Source organism: Aphelocoma coerulescens, chromosome 17, assembly GCF_041296385.1.
Source record: "Aphelocoma coerulescens isolate FSJ_1873_10779 chromosome 17, UR_Acoe_1.0, whole genome shotgun sequence".
Classification (NCBI taxonomy): Eukaryota; Metazoa; Chordata; class Aves; order Passeriformes; family Corvidae; genus Aphelocoma; species Aphelocoma coerulescens.
Window position 1 is genome coordinate 11,006,028 of NC_091030.1, and position 23,453 is coordinate 11,029,480.

Genomic DNA, 23,453 nt, shown 5'->3' on the forward strand with positions numbered 1-23,453 from the left:
AAGGTGTAGCTTGGCGTGTAATTACAAAGAGTGTGTTCTTCTATATTCTAGCATATTACATTCAGTTTAATTTTTTTGACATCTATCAGTTGGGTTTTTTCTTCCTACACCCCACTACCTACCAAGAGCCCATTTTCTTACACTTTTATTTGGAATTTACAGGGCCTAGGCTAACACCCTTTCATGTTTTTTGATGCTTGTGTATCTTGGGATCCTTGTCTGTATGTTGTCCTGAAAAACAGATTCTTTGTCCTGAAAAAAGGCTTATAACCACTTCTACAGAGTGGTTATAACCTTTGATATCAGTGAGAATAGCTGCATACTTGCTCAAAATAGCCAGAAAGTGGCCTTGACCCAGGCTGCCATAAAGCATGTTGCAGTGTAGAGGCTATGAGCAAATAGAATTTTTGCAGTTATAACTCTAACTACATTTTGATGTGCCACTTGACAAGAGGGGACAGCGAAGAGCTGCTGTATGGAACCTCAGTCTAGGTAGGATCTCTAGGCCATTGCAAAACCTTGGGGACTCAGGATTTGCTCAACACTGAACTGCTACAGAGCCACTCTAATACTAGGGAAATTGGGAGTTCTTCCTTCATTCTGAGGTGTAAGGTGCCTGGTCCATGTTGGCCATGCATAGATCTTAGGATCTCTTGAGTGTGTGGGATGATGGCTGAAGCAGCTCCCAGTGTGGTTGAACCCCTTGTAATGGATAAGTTCAGAAAAGCTGAAAATAATAATTGGGGTTGTTTTTTCCCCTCTGAAATCTAAGTAAGACTGAGACATGGAAACAAAGCAGGACAAAAGTGCTGTTTGTGTTTCTCTAGTATGATATGTGAAATTTAGTATGAGATGTAATAAATTGGTATGACTAATATCTTACCTACACAAGAGTGAAAAAGGACAAAGAAAGAGCAGGTATTGCTGCCCTGGACAAACTTGTAGAAAATTGTCTTCTATTCAGATAAAGTCATACTCTTTTTTTCTTTTTATCTCTCTGCTTTTATATATATTTTTATAATCTAGGAAAGCAAACCCCGATTACTCCCTCTTCCTTTAAACTCACTCGTCCTTTGGCTTGGGATATTACTGTAACTGAGGGAAGCACATCAGCATGCTTAATCAGTAGGTCCAGAACTGCAAACTACTAATATGAATTACAAAAATATAGAGGGTTTTGTTTCATTTTGTTTTAAGAAAATAGAGGAAATAAAACAACTACTGAAAATTTTCATAACTTTTGATGATACATCATTCTGTCTTTCTAGAGATAGAAATGTGTAGAGATAGAAATGAAGAAAAGTTGAGAATGGTTTTTAGAAGGTACTTTTTGGGAGAAAGCAATAAATACCCCAGGTTACTCTTAAGATAAAACTGTTAGGGTAGTCTGAGTCACATGAACCTCTGCTTTATAAACTGTACTCATATTTATGAGATATATTACTTCTTCAAGGGAGGATTCTTAATATGGGAAGAAAATTTTTGAAGGACTGATCTGTGTCATTGCAGGAAGTTAAACTAACTGTAAAACTTGACCTGATTTCTAAGCCTATTTTTTCTTTAACTCCAGCATTACTGGAAATTCCAGTTGGTTTGTATGTTGTTTAATTGTTAATGCAGCTCTATTCCACTCATTTACAAGGTCTTAATGTCCCTTTCGGTTTTGGTGGGATTATTAAATTACCTTTGGTCACTGGACCACTCTCCTATTTATCATGTCAGTGGGTCTAATGGGCATATCGTTCTTTCATAGTCCAAATTCACAGATTTCTGGGGACTTGAGAGACAGTTTAGTTATGGCCTTATGGTTTCCAAGCAAAGCATTTAACAGTTCATAACAAACTGAGTTTGTTCTGGCTTGTTGCTGCCTCTTTGTCTGTTTCTTCAGTTTTCAGTGACAGGTCATATGATTTCTTCATTCATTCCTCCTTAAGCAGTGTAAGGCTTTTCCAGAATGCATGAATGAATAAGGTAAAAACCTAAAGAAATTAGGTATTGCTGCCTGGTTAACACTGGACATAATACAGTGTGATCCAATGAGCAACGTACTGGTCAAGGTGGCAGAGATGTGAAGAAACAGATATGTGGCGAACTCAGCTTGAGTGAAAAAAAGTCTTACAAGGGATTTCTGTAAAGTATTCCTAAGTCTCAGGGCAGAAAAGTTAGTGGAGATCTTCCAGACTGGTGGCAGACCCAGGAAGCATTGCAGTGGGCTCTGGTCATGGGGCCCAGCAGCATTCTGTCCCCCCACTGTCAGCTCCACCAGCTGGGGCAGCTCTCATTCTTTTTTTAGTGTCCTTGTTATGGTCCTGCAAATTGCTCGTAGTAGGCAGTAGCCTAAGTGCAAAAAAACTTTTCTGTCTTTTTAAGAGGTGTCATAGAACTCAAGCAGTAATTATGGGATTTTTCAAAATGCAAATCCCAAGCTCTCCTTTGTTTCATGGGCCCAGACCACAGTGGGGCTAAACTACTTCTGGTTGCTATATTCATTAAAAATTATGCAACTGTTTCTGTTTGAAACACTAGAACAATTGGTTGATTGATTGATTTGTTTGTTTCAGGAATTTATCTCTTGGATTTAATCTACATTGATTCTGCATATCCTGCTTCAGACAGCATAATGGAGAATGAACAAAGATCCAATCAAATGAACAATATTCTCCGAATAATAGCTGATCTGCAAGTATCCTGCAACTATGGTTGGTAAATTTTGTTATACCTGTCAAGCCTTAACTAAAATTTCTTTAGTGTGAAATTGTGGAAGCAGATTTTGGCCCCGAGGGAGCACAAGAGGCTAACACTGGTAGAGTTGAACACTAGTAAGGGATGTAGCTTCCACTTCTGTGTAGCTTCAGTCTTACCAGTAAATTGGGCAGATAAGCATGTATTCTAAATTTTAAGAGCTATAACAGAGGGTGTGTAGAGTTTACTGCTACATGTGGGCTACAAATGACATACTTTCAAGTGCAGCTATTGCATTTGGCTTCTATTGTTTCCACCAGAGGCAATCAGAATTATCTTAATATCGTCCCTCTACTTTGCAGTAGATACGATGTCTAGAGTGCGGAATGTGTTCATTTGGTTATCATTTTGTTGTTAGCATGCTGGTGATACGTTTAGAAAATGAAATACAAATATTTCAGTCTATACTGCAGTTGTTCAACTGTGCTAAGCTTTTCCATGTATGTCACTCCTGGATGAAGTCAGGAAAATGAGGGGCTGTTTCTTTTTGTTAACAGGATTTTAGTCTAAAAATAATTTCTGCAATTTTAGCCTGCCAGTGAAGCTGTATATCAAGAAATGTGCTGGTTTTGCTGTCTTAATGAATACTCAGTGTACTCTTGGCGACTTAGCATGACTTTTCATAGCTTAAATACGTAATGAGCTGAAAAGCCTTCAGAAAATTTAAAAGCTGCAGTTTTGGAGAGCTTAAAAAAAAAATTGTGAAAAAACAAGGTGAGATGTTAACTGTGTATGCTTAAGTATCCAGCCCTTGTCCTTTTTTGTCAACTTCGGTATTTCAAAGTACTTAAAGGTAGGAACTAGGCATAATAACATAGGATTCTGAATGGCTAGATTATTCAGGTGTCATTTTCTTATTGTGAGTTTCATTTTGTCTCTGAATACTTTGGATGACAAAGAAACCTCGTTATTTCATTGACCCTTTCCTTTTACAGTTTTGGTAGCTTCCTGTGGTGCTATGCATTAATTTTGAGTGCTTTTGTTAAAATCAGGATGAAAATTAAAATATGGCCTTGAAATAATACTCTGAGATAATGGGTGCCTTTAAAACAGGTATCTTTACAAGAGCAAAAAGTTAAGTGAGGTACTACAAGGCATGTTCCTGTCCATGCACCATGTGTCAAGAGGTTTTTCTGTCATTCTGAACTTAGTGTCTTTCATTCTTGGTATTCAGCACTGTAATTATTAATTAGTTATTTAATAACTTTCAAGTCTCCTCAGTTCTTGGACATCTGAGAACCAATAATAATAGCTATGGCTATTATATTAATATATATATATATATATATATAAAATAGCTATAGCTGTTATATTATAATACAGCTATAACTAATAGCTATGGCTGCAGGCTTTGATTTTCCCCAGACCAATGAACACAAAATTCAAGCAGGTTTTGCAGCAGATATTTTTTTTCCACCAGTGAGATAGCATCTAATAAAATTCATGAGCTTTCGTGATGATGAAATGCATCTGTATTTTCTTTAACAACTGAGAGCATCACTTTCGCTCAGTCAAGTCTTTAACACTTTTTTAGAGTCAAAGTAGTATTTCTGCCTGATTTATTCTTTAAGGAGGTTCAAATTCTGTTTCCATGAAGGTATAGTAAGAACCAGAAAGAAAACTCTGAACTAATAATTAATTTTGGATTACATAAATGTTCGTGTTTTTTGTTTGTTTGTTTGAACACTCCACAGATCATCTCACAACACTTCCCCATGTGCAAAAGTATTTGAAGTCTGTCCGTTACATTGAAGAACTTCAGAAATTTGTAGAAGATGACAATTACAAGTAAGTACTGTTCTTTTCTTCAGGCATTGGGAAATTAAACAGGAAGATTACTTAGTCATTAGTTTTATTAAGAGCTGAACAAGAAGCCCTTGGCTGAAGATGTTTTAGGGTGTTTCTGCTAAGTAAAATCCAGAATGACAGTCTTTCTTTATGACTATAAGCAGATTTACAAAGTGAAGTATAGCAGTGAAAAGTAAGTTAACAGTTCAGAGTAGATGAAAATCTTGTCTTTATTCTATTACATGATGATTGTGTTCTGGGAATTTTGTTCAATAACCCTAAAGTCATCTCCAAGATGTCTAGTATTGCCTCTATGGCATTATAAATAATACATTAAGAACATCTACCAATTTCAGATTATTATTTTTAATAAGTTAGTACTTATGGTTTGGGGGTTTAAGCATGTTAAAGCAATGTTTACAAAAGACAAGAGAAGAGTTAACCCATACAGAGGTTTGAAGCAGACACCAGAGAGTACATCGGTCAATATGTGAATGTACTCCAGTTAAAGGAAGTGAGAATCCCTGGCCAGTAATTCTGAAAGAACTAGCAAATTAAGTTACACGCCTAGCAGCCAAGGTTTTAAATAGCTCAACCAAGGTAGATACAATGCTATACAATTAGCTATTGACAAATAGAGTAACTATTTAGGTGAGCAGAATTTGAAATATTCAAGGCAAACATATGTTCAGTAATACGATGCCAGTATAAAATATTTTAGCATATGTTTTAGAGAGCAAAGTTGGTAATGAACTTTAAAACCAGTCTTGTTACCAGTTTTGTTAAATACTTCAATTAAGAACTTTGTCTCAGAATTTATGTGTACTTAGACTGTATGCTAATAAAACAGTGATGGAAGGGTTCATTGAAACAGAACATGGTTTGGATATCACAAAGGAAGAATCTGATGACCTGATGACTAAAGTGATAGTGACACAAACCCCAAAATGTTATATAATTATTCTAACATTAGTTGCTGGTGTTGATCAGTAGATAGCAGTCACAAGTGAGATACAGCCATGAAAGGACTAAATCATTCCTACTCTCTATCAAATATAGTGTTTCTATGAAAAAATAGAGTTGTTTATACTGCTTCAGAAGGAGCTGGTGAGAGCTTACATGGGGCATTGTATGCATTTCTAGCCATCCATGCTTGCATGCTTGAAGGTTTAAATAAATGGTGCAATCAGATGAATAAAATCTATCTGGTGACACCAGATGTAAAGAACTAGGTTGGGCCTTAGCCTAGGAAAGGAGAAGTTTAGATAAGAGAAACACTATATATACACACAGCTGGAAGAAAATGGGGAGGGTAAAAAGCAATTTAAATGAAATTTTAATGGTAGCACAAGGATAAAATGCATAGAAAATTTTAGAAGTTAAATGTTGAAATACAGTTTGTAACTACCAGAGTAATGGAATTCGGGAACCTCTTCTTATTCAGAGTAGTGAGACAAATAATCAAATTATTTTAAGTCGAAACCTGATCAGTTAGTGAAGTGAAGGCTACCAGTTAGTGTTTGTGAAAAGAAAAGAGCATATTCGGTAATCAGAAGACTGTGCATTACCAGTGTGGAGTCATGTACACAAGCATATGAAGAGTGACCTGCACCAACCATTTACGTTTTGCTGCAATTAGTGCTGATGCTGCTGGCATACAGATGCAACCTTCTGCTGAGATGGGAAAAAAGGTGTCATCGTAACAGAGACAACACATGTTTTAGCATAACACAGGTCAGACAATTTGTTTTTTTGATTTTGAATATAGCTGAGTTGCTGGTAACTCCAGCTGTTCCTCTGAGCTCTGGCTCCAGCCGCGGGGCATGCAGGACTATACCTTGACCACATATGTCAATAGGAATTCCTGTGATGAATGCGTGTGGAACTTCGCTTTCCCTGAGAGAATAGTTCTAAAAGTAAAAGCATTTGGACACAGTGTTATTTTGGAACTTCTCAAAGTATTATCAGGGCATAGTTCAAATAGAGATAAAAGGTCTAAAATTTGTCCCCTTGCTTAGGGTAAACTTCCGCAAAAGAAGCTGAATGAGCACTGGGTCATTCACTGCAAAAGCTCGTGCTTGGTGATGGTTTGAGGTCTTTGTGCCTTTGTGTCTGGTTCATCACAGATACTAAGGATAGTGATGTTTCTGTAGGAAAATAATTAGGGAAAAAAAAGGAATGTGTTTAATGTTTTCATAGCAAAATTCATCTGCTCCATGGAATTAGAATTCCTGCCAGAGTACTAATGGTAGAATGTATAAATTCTTCCTTTATTCAGTCTCATGACACTGTATATGTTTCACACACAGACACATTGTGCAAGAGATGCACATCAACCATGAGCAGTGCACACAGCCTTTGAAAAGGTCAAGCAGTCCAAGACTTTTGTAAAGGTTGTCTGAGATATAAATCTCAGTGTTAAGATTTAACAAATGGTCATTATTTACTAATTTCCCACATACTTCCGTGCTTCATTAAAGTTGTGAAGACAGAGAAAAATTAAACTGAGTAGTCACTGCTAAAGGTGAAGAACTGTAGTTAGTAGAGGCTTTACAACTCCTGGACTGGATTAAAGAAACTGCTTGTATTATTCAATTTGATTTTTAGATGGAGTTTCCTGATGATGCAACAGTGTTAACACCATATATACAACAGCTTTCATGAACTGTACTATTTCAGAAAAAATTAATTAAACAAGTGTTTTCCATAAGCATATGATACTATAACATAATATTTGTAAAAACTAGAAGTAATTCCATTTTAAATTTGAATATTAATGTGACTTTAGCAGCAACCTTGCTGATAGTGCTTGAAGGTATTTGATATATCTTAAAGATCATTTAATACTTTTTCTTTGGATTTAGTTATTTGTGAGATTAATTCAATCAAGTTTAGTGGTTTTCTTTCCAGGCTTCACTGTGGCAAGGAAAAACTGGACTAAAGTCACAAAAGGTATTAAAAAGAGGGAAAGATTGATTCTTACCACAGGAAAGTTGCTACAGCTTATATACATTGGAGAACTTTGATCTTTTTCTACCATGTTGGTTTCATCAGAATAAAACTTTAATTTCTTTTTTTAATTAATTAATTTAAATTCATCAAAATGCATCACATCTACCCTTAAAGAAAACTCCCGTTCCTCTTCCATTTTTGCACTTGGTAAGAAGTTTTTGGATTTTGTTTTGAATATTTGATATCACATTTTCCTCTCAGTTTCCCTTAATGGATCTTTAGTTTCATAATATTTTCTGGTCCCGTGCCAGAAGAAACTGTAAGCCTTAAAAATGCAGAGGTAAGAATCTCTTCCCTCTTTTTCTTTGCAGTGACTGCTCTTTTTGAGCCAGGGACAGCATTAGTGCTCTCTGCAGAGAGCTATGTGTGACCTTTGGCATGAAGAACAGAACTATCTCAGTACCAGGCTGTCAGGGAGAGACGCTTAGATAGTTGTCCTGAAATACATTGGCAGAATCCCAACACACATTTTGCCAAATGAGAACCTCAATTACATTGGAAAGGAGTATATGGCAGCCACTTTATATAAACAAAGCTTTTCTCTACAATTTTTTTGCCAGTCCAATTGCTTCCTTTAGGTTCATGCTTTTCAGCAAGCAGGAATGCTCCAGAAAACCCCTGGCAGTGATGTCATATCCTAAAAATAACAGGTCGTTCTTGCTTAGCCCATATACTGTTTTCTGCAGAAGCTGCTCAGTTTTAGCAGTATATAACATTGTGGCGCAATGCCACATCCTCTCCTAACCAGACATATCTTGCAGCCATTCCTACAAATTTTTTTGCTGACCTTTTGTCTTTGTTAGGTCAGGCCTTGTATTCTCACAGTTGTTTTTTGAATGAAACCTGTTTGAAGACTGTTATTTGTATTACAGTATTATCTGTCTGGACAGGACAGGACAGGACAATCAGGCTGCTATCTATGCCTATAATTCAGTTCTTCTGAGCATATTAGGCAATATAGTAGTAAGATGACTTACAGAAAAATCAGCTCAAATTTAGGTTCAGATAGGCAAGATGCTATGGGAAAACATTCAAGAGACATTAATAGGCAATTAAAAGCTTATACTGACTCCTAGCAGTGCTGGTGCTATAGAAGTGCTAGCTGTACCACATTAGTTCCAGTCCTATGGGAACAGGAATTAAATGGCAGGTGCTTAGTACTTACGTTAAGTATTAGTACTTACGTTAGTACTTGTAACAGTGAAGCTTGGTTGCAGTTCATCTTCAATAAGCCTCCCAGGCAGCTCTATTCCCCCGATCTTTTCCACCAAGAACTGTGGTGAAAGGCAGGGCAAAAGAAAACCTTCACTGTTAGTGTGAGATTCATAGTGATCCAGTGGCCGTATGGTTCAGTAGCTGTAGTTGTGGCTTGACGCCTCTTCCACAGGACACAAAATACAATCATAGAAGCATGGAATCACTAAGGTTGAAAAAGACTTCCAAGATGACCAAGTTCAACCTTTGACCGATCACCACTTTGTCAACTAGACTAGGTAAATTGATTGCCACATCCAGTTGTTTCTTTAAGTCTTCCAGGGATGATGATTTCACTACCTCCCTGGTCAGCCCCTCCCAATGCCTGACAACCCCTTTTGTGGAGAAGTTCTTCCTGATGTTCAACCTGAACCTCCCCTGTCACAGTTTGAGTCCATTCCCTCTTGGCCTGTTGCTGGTTGCCTGAGAGAAGAGGCCGACTCCCCAGCTGGCTGTACCTTCCAGTCAGGGAGTTGTAGAGAAGGTCCCCCTTGAGCCTCCTTTTCTCCAGGCTAGGCCCCACCAGCTCCCTCAGCTGCTCCTCATATGACTTATCCTTTAGACCCTTTCCCAGATTTGTTGCCCTTTTCTGAATGTGCTCCAGTGCCTCAATGTCTTTCTTGCAGTGAGGTTTCCAGAACCGAATCCAGGATTCAAGTTTTGGCCTCACCAGTACAGAGGGGCAATCACTTCCCTAGTCCTGCTGGCCACAGTACTTTTGATACAGGCCAGGATGCCATTGGCCTTCTTGCCTACCTGGGCATATGTTCAGCTGCTGTTGACCAGCATCCCTAGGTCCTTTTCTCCTGGACCACTCTCCAGCCACTCTTCCCTATCCTGTAGCAATGGATGGGGTTATTGTAACTGAATTGAAACAGAAAGGAACCAGCACTTCGCCTTGTTGAATCTCACATTGTTGATCTCAGCCCATCAATTCAGCCTATCCAGATCCTTCTGCAGAGCATTCCTACCCTCTAGCAGATCAACACTCCCACCCAACTTAGTGTCATTCATGAACTTACCAAGAGGGCACTCGATCTTCTTGTCCAGATCATCAACAATGATATTAAATAGGACTGGGCCCAGTACTGAGCCGTGGGGAACACCACTAGGGACTGGCCCCAACTGGATGTGGCACCATTCCCCACCACTCTCTGGGCCCAACCAGGTGTTTCCCAGTGAAGAGTGCACCTGTCCAAGCCATGGGCTGCAGCCTCTCCAGGAGAATATTGGGGGATGCATGGGGACAGTGAAGCTTCCAGCAATCTATTGTTTAAATGCTAGACAGGCAGCCCAAAAAGTTCCAGGTTGGCCAGACCCATCTTGTTTGGTGCACAAATAATGGTCAGAAATGCCCTGAGGGACAGCTTTGACAACTGCACTGCTTTGTTGTGACATGTTGAAACATCATCCTTGTTTCAGCAAAGATGAGTAAGTTTTGTTCAGCCTCCTCATGGAGCAGCTAAACTTCTGTGTAAGACAATTCTTTGTCTTCATTCACTTGCTTTCTTTAAGAAAAATTGCGTAACTGTGGCTTTACTGTCCTAGCAGTGGTTCCATCCTGTACTGGAGAGCATACTTCCATGAAAGAGAGCTATGTTCAAGACTGACTCCCTATTTTATTTTCTGCATTATGTTAGGTTCCTCTTTTCCTGCTTACCAGGAAGGTTACTCTAAAATGAGCTGTATGGCCCAGTATTTAAGACTGGGTTGAAATATATGTCCATCCATCTTACTTTCCAGAGCATACCAGCCCTAACATGTTCCAGAAAATATTTTGAGTATCAGGCTTAAAAAACCAGAAGTTGTTCAGTCATGTTTCTACTATCCAAGAATAAAGCTTTCATATACTCTTCCTGTGCCTATTCCGTAGAAGCATTGTCTTAATTCCCAGTGTTAGATTGGTGTTTGTTAATTCAGTGAATCTCCATGCTGATTTTTCTTCCTAGAGATTTTACTTGTAATTTTTGTTTCACCTTAGATTGTTAATACTAACTCCTCAGTTTTGAAAGTTCAGTTTCTAGTGGACAGATTCTGAGGCTGATACCTAGGATTTATCCTGACATGTCTCTTAGCTGAACTCTTGCAGTATAATTTTGGAATGTTGAAATTTCATATGTCAGCATTTAGACCGTGCACTAAAACTAGGCTTCCTTACCATGGTAAAGCAAAGATTTGTTTTTTTTGAAAAGAATTCCTGAAACAAAAAAGAAATCCTAACAGTACTGTGATATTGGCTGAATATAGTGACTTCCAAGATGAATTTCTGATGATACACAGGGGCAAACACATAAAAGAGTGTCTTTATGAGTTCTGAGTGGTTTAGGCATGCTGGAACCAAGGTAGTTTTTTGTTTAAAGTAATGCTAGTGAATGACACTGGGCAGTCAGCTGTGAGAATGTCATTAGGTGTGTGAGGATATGGATGATGCATGTTGGTGGTAAGCACATCAGGGCTCAAAGTCTGCACTGATCTATTGAAAATATCACACTAAGCCTCTCAGAGGCCACAGATTCTGGCTCCAGGAGTTCTGTTTGGGAGACACTGAGCATTTGTGTGCATATGTGGAACTTGTGCTGCTCCATGGAAAATGGAGTGTCAGAGGAATTGCAAAATTGAATTTGGGTGGTGACAAACAAGCCAGGACTGGTTGAAACTGTACTGACTGTCAGTATCTCTTCTTTGAAATAAAGAATGTTTCTGATTGTTTCCAGCCTTCTGGAGGAGAGGGGGAATAGAAGAGAAGGTGGCTCAGGAATGACATCTTGTCAGAATATACTTTTCTCAACAGTTAATTTTAAATACAAACATGTCAGCATGAGTATTTTATGTTTACCAAAATATATTTAGGCTTGCATTTATTTGTTCTTCTTTTAATATCCTGTATTTTCCTAGGTTGATAGTTTTTCTGGAAACATTGCAGAATTCTGGCATCATGGAAGTTGATGTCCAAACTGTTAGAGACTTAAAAAGGGCTAAGATTCAGACTGTAGTTTAACATAACCAACAGATAATCAACATTATTTAACTTCACATATTCTGGGGAGATGAGCAGTGGAGAGTGATGTAATCTCATTTTATAGCACTCAAGACACATTTGTTGCTCTGTTAGTGAATTTCTAAGTGCAGTACACAACACAGGTGCTTTCTAGATGGTATAATCATAGCATGCCTCTTCCTAAAACCTTGTTAAAAGCATAAAGGTGTTAGGTCTTTCTTCCTGCTGTTGCGTTCCCCTTTTCTTCTTTACAAGAATAATTTTAGACAGAAAGAGAGAAATAGTATAGTGCAAGTAGTTGCATGGAAGTTGATCTCACTTGCTTTTGTCACTAAAGAAGGTATAAGAATGCACTTGCCTTAAATCTGTCAGCAGGTCATAGCACTTCCCCTGATGTACATATTCACAGGCAGTATTTCACCTGTGCTGTTTTTCAAACATGTAAGGGTTGTACTGGGTCCGGGAGCTTGATATGCAGTAAGCTGATGAAATTGGTAAAAATTGTGACGTTAGACAAGTGACTTCAGGCCTTATCAGGTGTGTGAGGTAGTCCTGCCATTCTTACTATGAAAAATACATGATTCTGTAACTAGTTGTATTAACTGAAATTATAGACTGGACCTGCTTAATGAGCACAGTTCAGTTCAGCATGCTTAAGAAGAAATATGGTCTCTAATCTTTACGTGCAGATTTAAATTCATTTTATTCTAACCAAGCAAAAAATTTTCAGGAGGAATGCATTACAAATCACATCACTGTAAAAAGAAGCAGCTATTTGCTTGCGTGGACTGAACTGCAATCATATCTTTTAGCAGTGGGCTTATTAGATGAATGTTTCCACAGTGACCAAATAAACTGTGGCTATTGCCACAGAGGAAGTAATAAAACTGAGTAACTTCTTTGATACAGGGTAAGGAAAGAGCTTCAGAGATGAGCTCCTCAAAGCTGGCAGAAACTAAAAATGTCGTTGTCATGGCATGCGGGAAAGGACCGGTAACATCTCCCTTGCACAGACAGACATAGAAGAAATTAGCAATTGTGGAACAGTGACGGGTTATCAGGAGGAGGGTTGTCTGCTTCCATTTGGAGCAAAACTGTGAAACAATTTGAAATGCCTGCTTTGCCTGAGGACTTTGGTTTGTCAAATATAAGCTAACCCGGTAAAATGAGCTTAGTACCCAAATTTCTGAATAGCATCCGTGGCAGTTGCTGCAGAAGATTATTAAAACAAAACAATACAAAAAAAATTAAAAGCTTTCTTTGCAAAAATCAAGCTCACAGCATGGCAACAATGAAACTTGAATATAGTGAGGAACAGATCAGCCTTAAAAATGAACAGAAAAGTAACTGTTTAAAGGATGCAACTGGAACATTTCTACAGACATGGAAGATAAATTCACACAGTAGGGCCTTACTAACAGGGAAGGACTTAAGTTCTTTTGCCTTTTTTCCATACTGAAAGAAATTCCTATGTGATCAACATTTGAATCATGTCCTGACTTGTATTATTTTAACTCTCTAGGAGAGTTACATTACTGCTTCCTGGTCACAGAAATCAATTTGACAGAAATCAAAATAGCCTGGAAAGGAATGATTCATCACCTACTTGAAGTACATTACTTTGGGTAGTTAAAAGAATCTAGTACTGTCAGAAGAATAGAAATTTGAAATCATTAAATGGACTGTAGCTTTGTTAAACTGACTTCACACTAAAACATAGTTGACAGTGTTGGAATATTGTAGAGAAGGAACTGAAAAGTATTCCCAATAGAGAGTAATAAGGAAAGTGATGGCTGAGCCATATGTGATATTTTGAAATGCTGTCATAGGTTTCTCCCTCCGCCCCTTTCCATGTTTTTATCTGAAGTCAGAAAGCCTTCCCTTGGGGTGCACAGCAGGACACTGCAGCTTGAAACCTTCCAGCTTTTTTTGTGTGTCCACTGCTGTGCAATGACAGCAGTTATTTCCTTTAGATTTGTGCCTATTCCATTAAAATTTACTTAACATTGTAGTCCTTCATACCTTTTTGTCAGACTGGTACAGAGGAAAGGACCCCTGAATGTCAAGTGAAGACTGCCTAAACTTGAGAAATAGCAGAAGTGATATGCATTGGGAGATTGAGATTTGTTGGAGTGCTGAGAACACAAGAGTGAGTGAGTACATAATAAAACACATGGAGTGAGGCAGCATGTCATATAATACTTTCTTCTAATTACCTTCTTTTACTATTAAGTGTTGGTCACTTTGCCCTTTTAAGCTTCTTTTCTGTAAGTCGTAGTAACTAAATAGCTATTTCTCTGTGCACATTTCAACATGGTAACAGTAAATTCACTTTCGTGTTTAGAGGGAATAAAATGTTAGGTTTGTATCTAAATTACTAACTTTTTGAGGTTTTTTTTTCCAAGGCGAAAGACTACATGAACTTACATTTTTAAACTGAGAGGGAGGATTAAATAATGATTTCTCTTTCTGCTTTCATAGACTTTCCTCACAGTTTCTTTCTTGCTTCTGACAGGTAGTGATTGACTTCAAAAAAATTATTGTTTTGTTACATCACGAAATAAATAACTACACTTCCAAGAAAGTAAAATTCCTAGTTAGCACTGCCAAAATAATTACTTTCTTAAATTTCTTTCAACTTCTATTGAGAATTTTTTTTTGTTAATTTCTCTAAAAACTTGTTTTTCCAGATTATCTTTAAGAATTGAGCCAGGTAACAGCTCTCCTCGACTGGTTTCCTCCAAAGAAGATCTTGCAGGTATAAAACATCATTTGAAAATTTGAATAAGGAAATAATTTTAATTACAGAAATCCTCCACTAAAGTATATGGGAAAATCCAGAGGTACATCAGTAGCATGAGTCAACAACAAGGATTGCTGACTTGTATAAAAACATTTCCAATTCAAGGGATGTCACAGGGCATTTGCTAGCATTGAAACAGATGTGAGATTGCAGGATTTTTTTTACAAATGCTTGAATTTTCATCATTATTTAATAAGTGAAGAAAAAAGAGCCCTCTTTTGGTACAAAAAAAACAGTGCAGTGAATAACACAGGAAATTCTCCTTTAAGGTTTCTATGTGATCACATAAATTTGAGACAATTTCATTGTGGAAAGCAGGAGGACAAAAGATTCGTAATAGCTTCTAGCAACATCTGAAAACTAGAGTACCATCCATAAGTTGACAAAAACTAATCTGCTGTTTATTGCTATGACCAGACTAAACAAACATCAGGCTACATGAAATGTACTTCCTGCTATAGGAGCCATTATCTCGAAAGCTGTTCTGTTTTGATTTCTTGAACCTGAATGGCCAATTTTCTGTCCCATTATGTAAAACCATGTGTGGATGTAAAAACTCAAGGAGTCCAGACCACATCTGACATGCAGTTTCAATTGGCATTCAAAATGTCTTTTTTTCTCACCAATGAAAGGCAAAGTAAGTGAGAGAAAGAAAAAGGAAGATGCTAAATATTAAACGAAGAAAAATTCCATGTGTTATTCCTCTGCCTCCCAGCTCTTCATGTTGGCTGCTGTAAAATGACCAGTTGTTTATAGGGAACCTCCTAGTATTGTTTGCTATGCCCAGAGTCAGATAAACATTTGACCAGGTCTTCAATTTCTTAGGAAGGTGCTTTCCTTTTCCCTGCTTGATGCTCAGTGGTATTAATTGCTGTGTACAATATCAAGAAATAGTTCACGGGATAATTTTTATAAACTTAGATGAGTTCAAAAGTAGTTCTTAATGAACACTTTCTTCATACAGAAATGCATTTGGAAGTTAACTTCCCCACAGGAGCCATCACAGTGTTGTACTCTGTATCTGTGTCTGGAAAGATGTTGTACCAGGCTTCTGCTAAGCAGTGCCCACTGCATCAAGGCTATATTTCCAAACCCAACCCCCTGCCAAAAAGGCCAGTAAGCTGGGGATGGGCAACAGGTTGGGAGGGTACATAGCCAGGACAGCTGATTTAAGCTGCCCAGAGAGATATTCTGTACCATATGACACGCTCATCAATAGAAGCTAAGAGAAAGCAGGGAGCAAGGCATTTATTATTAAGGTGTTCGTCTTCCTAAGCATCCACTGCAATGCTTGGGCTAGGCCATGACTACTCATTGCCCACTGGTGGGAAGTAGAGGATAAATTCTTCTTTTGATTTCTTTTGCTTCTGCACAGAGTCATTGCTTTTTTAAATTAAGTTGCCTTTCTCTCAACCCACAAAGGTTTTGTATCTTATCTTCTTCACCCTGTCCTGTGAAGGGTGGGGAGTAATAGAGCAGCTCAGTGAGCACCTGACAGCCTGTAAAGGTCAACCCATCACATTTTGTCACATTTTCTTTTGCTTTTGTGGGGATTTGGTTTTTCATACTTGAGACTTGAAGCTAAGTTATTGCTTCTCATATGATTACATCTTTCTCACATATGTAAAGCAGACATACAAGTAAACTTTTTTGTTTTCTGGCTTTTGCTTTGTATTGCTCACGTCTCCATGCTCAACACTTGGGCTTTGATGTTAACGCTTCAGTTATATGATTATGGAATATAGCTTCAGTCATAGCAGCATAGTATGTGATCGTTGCCAGTACTCTGTAAGTCTTAATCAAGGGCTGAGAACTCTATTAAAACTGTATTAGAACTCTAGTGGAAGGCAAGTAATTCAACATGATACTGCAGTGAGCTCAGCTGGAGTCCACAAAAAATGGTTGGGACTACATTGAGGAGTACCTACTTCACTGAATATGTGATCCTATAGTATCTGGCAGTATTAGGAGGGTAATTTTCCCTTTTGAATCTTCAGTACCCCTAAGTGCTCTGTAAGATTGCTTTTTTCAAAGTGAGAATTAATGTGATGACTAGAAACCAAGTGCTGAGTCATTCCTATTGCTCCATTCTTCTGTTAGTATTTCCTTCGAAAGCTTGACCCATTTGTGGACTGCTGTATTTCTTGCTCAGCTAGAGAGTTTTCAGTTACTGCCAGTTAGACAATGAATGCCATCAGAATTTTGTAATACCCACAGGAATTTTTCAGTGAGCTGCACCTGTGTGGCTGCAAAAATGCTACTAAATGGAATGCAGTACATTTTACTGAAAATAAATCTTACTGAAAATTTTATTCCTGGTGAAGGTTCGTTAAGTAAGTTAGCATGAATTCAAATTTAAATTTAACTAAGCATGAAGGCAATAACTTATTGTTTATTTCACAACGGTAATAAATAGGACTATAGCCATATGTTAGTCTTGAATAATTCTGAACTAAAATATTCTGATATCAGTAATCAGATATTTGAACATGGAAAATTAAAAATAGTGCATTTGCAGGTATTGCTGTCAATTTTATTTGGATTCAAATTATACCTTGACATTAATTCCACTTTGGACATTGTGTGCTAGAAGTAAGTCCTCTGCAGTTTGTAAGATACTATGATAATAGATGATCTCAAAATACTTTGGGCAGTAGTTTAATGTCAATAGTATAAGGCATAGGAGTCTGATAATAGTGATTTTAAGTTAAAATAAAGGTTCTTAGCCCATAAGGTCAGTCATCAGTTCAGTTGTCTCGATAGTCCAAAAGTTAATACATTACTAATAGCAATAAGTCTAGTTCTGCCTGTGACATGCTGCCTCCTTAAAGATCAGCGTGTGTTTCCAGAGACAGAAAAAAAGCTCAATGTCATTGGTAATAATTCCGAAGTCTATAATGGGATTAAGTGCAGGGAATAGTGTCATCTTTGTGTTCTAAAATACAATTGAATGTGTGGATGGTGGAAATGGATTTTACTTGCCAGCACTGTGAATTTATCTTCTACCCAGTTTTCTCTCTTTCAAAAGAATATTAACAGTTTACTCTAGCCAGGGACATTGTGGGTTTCTTTTTTTCCCCTTGAAGTATCTTTGTGAGTGTGAGGCTCAATAGAAACAGTTAAATCCTCCAGCATTTCTATTTGCAAAATGCTGGAGAAAACCATGTGTCCATTTTCCACTTCTTTTGCCAACTAGTTTTCCAGTAAATTGAAACAGGAGGCAGGCATCTGATTAAAGGGACTGTCTCACAACAAGCTATGTTTTGTATATTAGTGGCTAAGAGGGCCTCATTTAATACCAAATGCATATATAACTGTGAATAGTGCTTTCACAGGAAGATTTCATGTCTTCCATAATGCTGCAGAGGTTCTTGTCTATCACAAGTAGCATTTAAGAAGGAGCTTTAAGCAGTTTAGTTGAATGCTTTCAGGAACAGTGTGATTCACACAGCTTCCTTGGCAGCAACCTAAGTCTGTTCATTCTGTCTTGCTGTGGTTTGAGAGAGAGAGAGAATGTAGCTGGAGAGCTTATAGTATGCTAACTGTTCACAGTTTCCAGTTGAATTAGCTGTAAAAGACATCTGTGTTCCTGCAGTGTTGGCTGAAAGGTGCTTGTCATTTATGGTATGGCTGTTGGGTTGTTTTGGAAGGTATAACTCAATACATTTTCCCAGAACAAAGGAAAAGATTTAATGCAATATATGGTAAATGTAAGCCTTCTAAGCAACTGACGTTTCTCAGAATTTGCACATCGTGTAGCTCAGTAGAGAAATGTTCTGTTATACATGTCCTTTCTCATCATGTTATTTGGAAAAGCTCAGGGTGCAGTGCTAATCAGAATATAGAAAGTGGTTACTCATTCTCTGAAATATAGCATATTTGTTCTGTCTTGAAAAGCAATATAAAAAGTTAAAATAATGTTAAAATAATTACCATATCCAGAAAATTATATCTAACACCAAGTGACTCAAAGACTGGTCTTAACAATTCTGTGATTTTTAATGAACCCCTTCATTAAAGTTAACATCTAGCATTCAATTTTAGCAACAGCCAGGCCTGTGCTGTGAGTAGCCCTGATTTTGGGGCTATCAACTTCCATTGGTGTCTGGTTCCTGACATTGTTATGCAGTAGTCAGGGATGGACCCTCACCCCCTCCTTTTTTTTTTTTCTTTTTTTTTTCTTTTTTTTTCTTTTTTTTTCTTCTCTCCCCCCCCCCCCCCCCCCCCCCCCCCAAAGGTCTTGGTGTAATTCTTGAGAGGAGAATAATTAGACCAGAGGTTTTGTTACCATCATACCAGCAAAGTGGAGTAATTAATCTGAAACAGATATATTCTCTTCTTTGTTTCTGGGGTAAAATTCAGCCGATTGTGTCAAGTCCATTCAGCTTTGAGAGCTAGCTCATAAAGAACTTAGAATATATATTTTAATTAATTAGAAGAGGCCAATTATTGGATGTAGAGTATGTGATATATAGGAGTTTAAAATGTAGAAACAGAAGGAAGAAAGACTGGGGATGTTTGTACATTTGTAGCCCTCTGAAGTAGCTATACTACATTAGTGATATCTCTACAGCAGTTCAGCATTTTAGAATAAAAAAACCCCCACACCATCATTTTCCATGTAAACACTGAGTTTGACATTTAGTTTTGCCATTTGTTTTACTGGTTGCTTTGGCAACTAATAAATAGTTTGTGTTAAGTGGTTTAGCAGCCAGTCATTCTGTGGAAATGAGGATTGTCTAATCCTTGTGCAAATTCTTGGTCATTGCTTCATGTGTACTATGTCTGGTTTTTTTACACAGGACTTAAGGTAGAAATGGAAGAACTAAGTTTTCTTCACATAAATTTACAGACTGTTCAGAAAACGTTACTCTTTGGTTTCCAGTCCCTTCCTCTGTGATACTTTCCTGAGAAACTTTTACAACTCACTGGAGTATTTTTGAAACAAATCAATACCAGACAAATCTGTGGATTTGACATGTTATCGACCACTAAATCCAGCTGGAATTAGTGTACTGTGGTTTTTTTCTTAACCTACCAAAGCTTCACAAAAATAGTAGAAAAATATTCTATCAAAACAAAGTTTCCAGAGAGAGAATGATTGTGCTCAGTTTTAAACTTTATTGCTTTCTATTACTTTCTGTGACTTCCTTACCAAACAAGTCTAACGTCCCAGTTCATTGATGCTTATTTTAACTGCCAAGCTATCATCCTGAGGAATGTTACAAATATAAACCAGCCAGAGGACAAAGGGCTTTTCTGCCTTGTTTTTTGGAGTTTCAGTTGGCTTTGGTTGTTTGTTTTTGACTCTTTTCACAGCTGTCACCTGAAATAGTTTCTTTTAAAAGTTGGGGGGTTTTTTGATGGATTGGTTAATGTGTTTGGTTGAACCCAAACTTTAGACTTTCCCTGCAGCTATACTCTCATGATGGATACATCTTCATTGCCAATCTGGATGTCACCCAAGCCCATATAGTGCCTTGCAGATCCAACTGCAAAAACTTCAGCATTTTTGCTGAAGTGTAAGTCTGGATTTTGTGCATTCCACTGGTACAGAGTAAGTAACATAAATGCTGACAATTAGTGATTCCATAAAAGTGACACTTGAAATTGAAAATATCACTTCTATCCAGGAAGCATTTGAAGGAAATACACTCAAGTGTGCTTACTGTGCAGTCAGAAGTGTGTGTGTGTGTGTGTGTGTGTGTGTGTGTATGTATGTGTGTGTGTGAGAGTGACAGCTTTTGGGGAGCTTGTAGGAGTATGGGGAGGTGCAGTCAAGGACTCAGATTCTTGTTTTTAGTTTGCTCTTGTCTTAGAAGCAGCCGTAACATACATGTCTCTTACATGTTGTATGCATTAGTAGGCTTTTGTTGAATTGTAAAGCAATACTCTGAAAATTAAAACTGTTCTTTTACAATAGCCATTATTCTAGATGTAATTTTTTCTGTCATTCTTGATTCTATGCACAAAATTCATCTAAAGTTATTTATTGTGTGTTTTGTAAGTAGGTCTTTCTCTTTGAAAGTTTTAATTATCATACACTGGTTACAATGAAAACAGAGTAGTAAAAATTTACAGTGAAGATTTAACTAGAGAGTCTGTGGCTTGGAATGTCTTTATTAAGTTTTAGAAACAGAGCTGGTAAGTATCTGATTTACTTCTTAACTGCTCATCAAAAAATACTGAATAGTTGAGACTGTTCTGCCTTCCTGAAAAATCACTCAGTTCTTCATCATATAATATGCAACTCATTTTAAATTTTTAGTTTGCATATCTAGTACTGGTTTATTGATAGGTTTTTAGTGGAGAAAAATTGTGAACTGTAACTCCCTCACCCTGTTGCTTTTTTTAAAAGCTCTGGGGACTGTAAATGTTCACATGTTTTACTGAAGGATTGCAAAAGTAACATTCATTTATAACATTTGAAGGATTATTCATGGAAAAATTATGCAAAGGAAAAAACAGTGAGATCCTTTGGGATATGTGTAAACTTTTCCAAATGTTCTTGCCACAGATCTCTGAACAGCACTCGGCTCGCTCTGATGAAGTTGTCTCACGTTCCCTAATGCAAACAAATTTTTAATAACATTTTAATATTTTTATACCTCATTCCTGTGCATGTCAGCATAATCTTGAAAATGATGCTGAGAAATAATGAAAACCAAACTAACCCTTGTTCATGCCAGCTGACTGGAAAATCCTGCTAATAGTGCTTTGTCTCCATGAAAGGCAAAATAACAGAATAGCAATCATGGTAACAGTATGCACTAGGAGTGGAGCCAGAAGAGTAAAGACAAGAGTTAGCAGTAGCAGATGACTTCACTTATTGGAAAAAAGGGGCAAAATAACTCAATCCCAAATGAATTTAAATATTGGAATTTTGTTATCAGCAGTATCAGGCATAACTTCCCCAGCTAATTGCTCAGCAGTCTGGTATGTCCATAAACATCCCTTGGTCTGTGCAGTTTTCATCAGTATCTCACTGCTTACCCTCTTTGGCATCCTTCTTGGCATGGGCTCTCTTTGTCTCTTACTCCTTTACAGAAATGAGGTCATCTGCCCTCTGCCCCATAACTCTTGCTGACACTCACTGTACCCCAGATTTCTTTCTGAACTGAGTATAGTTGGCTGAGGAGAGCTCTATAAACTTCACCGTTCTTCTTCATAGACATTTGGCAGCAGAGCAGATGCAAAGACTTTGTAAAGATGTTTGAGTTCAAATTCTTTTTACCTTAGCACAGAGCTAACAGAGCTAAACTGTATATAGATTTCCTTCTCTTGCGTTGGAGATGAGGAGGATGCAGAACTACGTTGAAAATGGTCACTCCAGACATAATGATACCTGCACAGTTGATATTTCTGTTTTCATCTGATCCCACAAAGCATTCTGTTTTCTGCCAATGGGATCTTCACTAAAGACACCTAACTAGGAATTTGAAAAAGTCACAAAATCACGACATAGTTGGAAGAGACCACAGTGGATCATCTAGTCCAAGCTCCCTGCTCAGGTAGAGTCATCCTACAGCACATGGCACAAGATTGTGTCCAGATGGCTCTGGAATACCTCCAGTGGAGGAAATTCCACAGGCTCTCTAGGCAGCCTGTTCCAGTGGTCTGTCAACCCAGGTCCATTTCCTTCTTTCACAGGACTGGTACAAGCAATTGTGATTGCCATATGTAATAGCAAGGAAGCCAAGCTGGACTGTTGTCTTAAGTTGTAAGACTCTTACACCTATTTCCACAAATTCTGTCACCCTTGACACATCACACCTTAAGCCTGGCAATATTTTTATGTGAACTGAAATTTTATTCCCTAATATTATTTTCATATTATTCATAATATTCCCTAATATTATATTACAATCTGAGATGTGGAGTCCTTTTAGACATACTGCATCATTTGTTTCAGGGGTAGGGGGGCAGTTTAACAAACTTTTTCTGTTCTGAAGCTGTCCAGGTAATAAAAGCTCATGCTGAAATCAAGCAATTATCATCTTTGTAACGATCAGTCTTTAAATAGTTTCATGTTGCAATCATGTTAGTGTAAATTTCAGTCCATGCTCTCTAAAGGAAGGGAGAAAAAAAGGGAGCGTAGAGTGAAAAGTCTGTAACTGTTTTTTCTTGCTAGATAATATTTCTTAATCTTTGTAGGTTTTGATAGTAACATTTGAGCCTACCTGGAGTCAAATCCAGCCAACTCTGGTTTTGTAATGGCTTGATTGTGTCAGCATTGGACTTGTTATTTTGCTGTTCTTTCTGATAAAGTAATTTTGGTGCAGTCTCATGCTTTTATTTTGTTGCATATCAATGTTTTGGAATGAAGTTAATCGAACTGCTTTCCGGTCTCTGATTCTCCACAGTGAGATACTTAAACTTTTAAACTATTATATGTTACAATATTTAACAGTTATTTTTACATGTGGCGCAGTGTCTGTGTGAAAAAGCACTGTACTGTACAATCCTTTAGAGCTGTGCCTTAAGATTGCTACTCTTTCACAGGCTGTGGTTTCAGTAGCTTGTTAAAAATAATACTTCAGTAGCATTCAGTGAATTTAAAAGAACTTAATGTCGTCCACTTGAAAAAAACTTAATGTAAATCAGGATTGAGAACTGGCACCAGAAAGACCTGAATGACACAGCAGGAAGCAATATAAAAATGAACAAATCCTGCAGTCAAATTAAGGGACAAGCTTCAGAGTGGGCACATTAGCACTGAAGTTTATGCTAAGTTTCCGGTGAAACTTGCTGATAAATGCTCATAATTTTCAGGGAAATTCTCTTTTAGCTGCCCCTATCTTTGTACTGGGTTTCAGTTCCAATATATTTTAGGCTTCTTAGCAGCTAATAACCACC

At 37.6% G+C, this 23,453-nt stretch overlaps 1 protein-coding gene across 9 annotated transcripts in view; it reads left to right on the plus strand.

Moving 5' to 3' along the window:
* Positions 1-23,453, plus strand: part of RALGPS1 (Ral GEF with PH domain and SH3 binding motif 1) — an 86,830-nt gene that overhangs the window by 44,693 nt on the left and 18,684 nt on the right. For 8 of the 9 annotated variants that reach the window (XR_011155623.1, XM_069031955.1, XM_069031950.1 and 5 more), the window contains 3 exons: positions 2,562-2,699; positions 4,437-4,530; positions 14,485-14,552. Coding sequence is in view for 8 of the 9 variants with exons in the window: in XM_069031955.1 (XP_068888056.1) it covers positions 2,562-2,699; positions 4,437-4,530; positions 14,485-14,552 (300 nt within the window). In the remaining variant the exon portion in view is untranslated. Of the gene's footprint in view, positions 1-2,561; positions 2,700-4,436; positions 4,531-14,484; positions 14,553-20,012; positions 20,517-23,453 lie in introns of those variants that run through there. The other variant, XM_069031958.1, reaches the window with a different exon arrangement.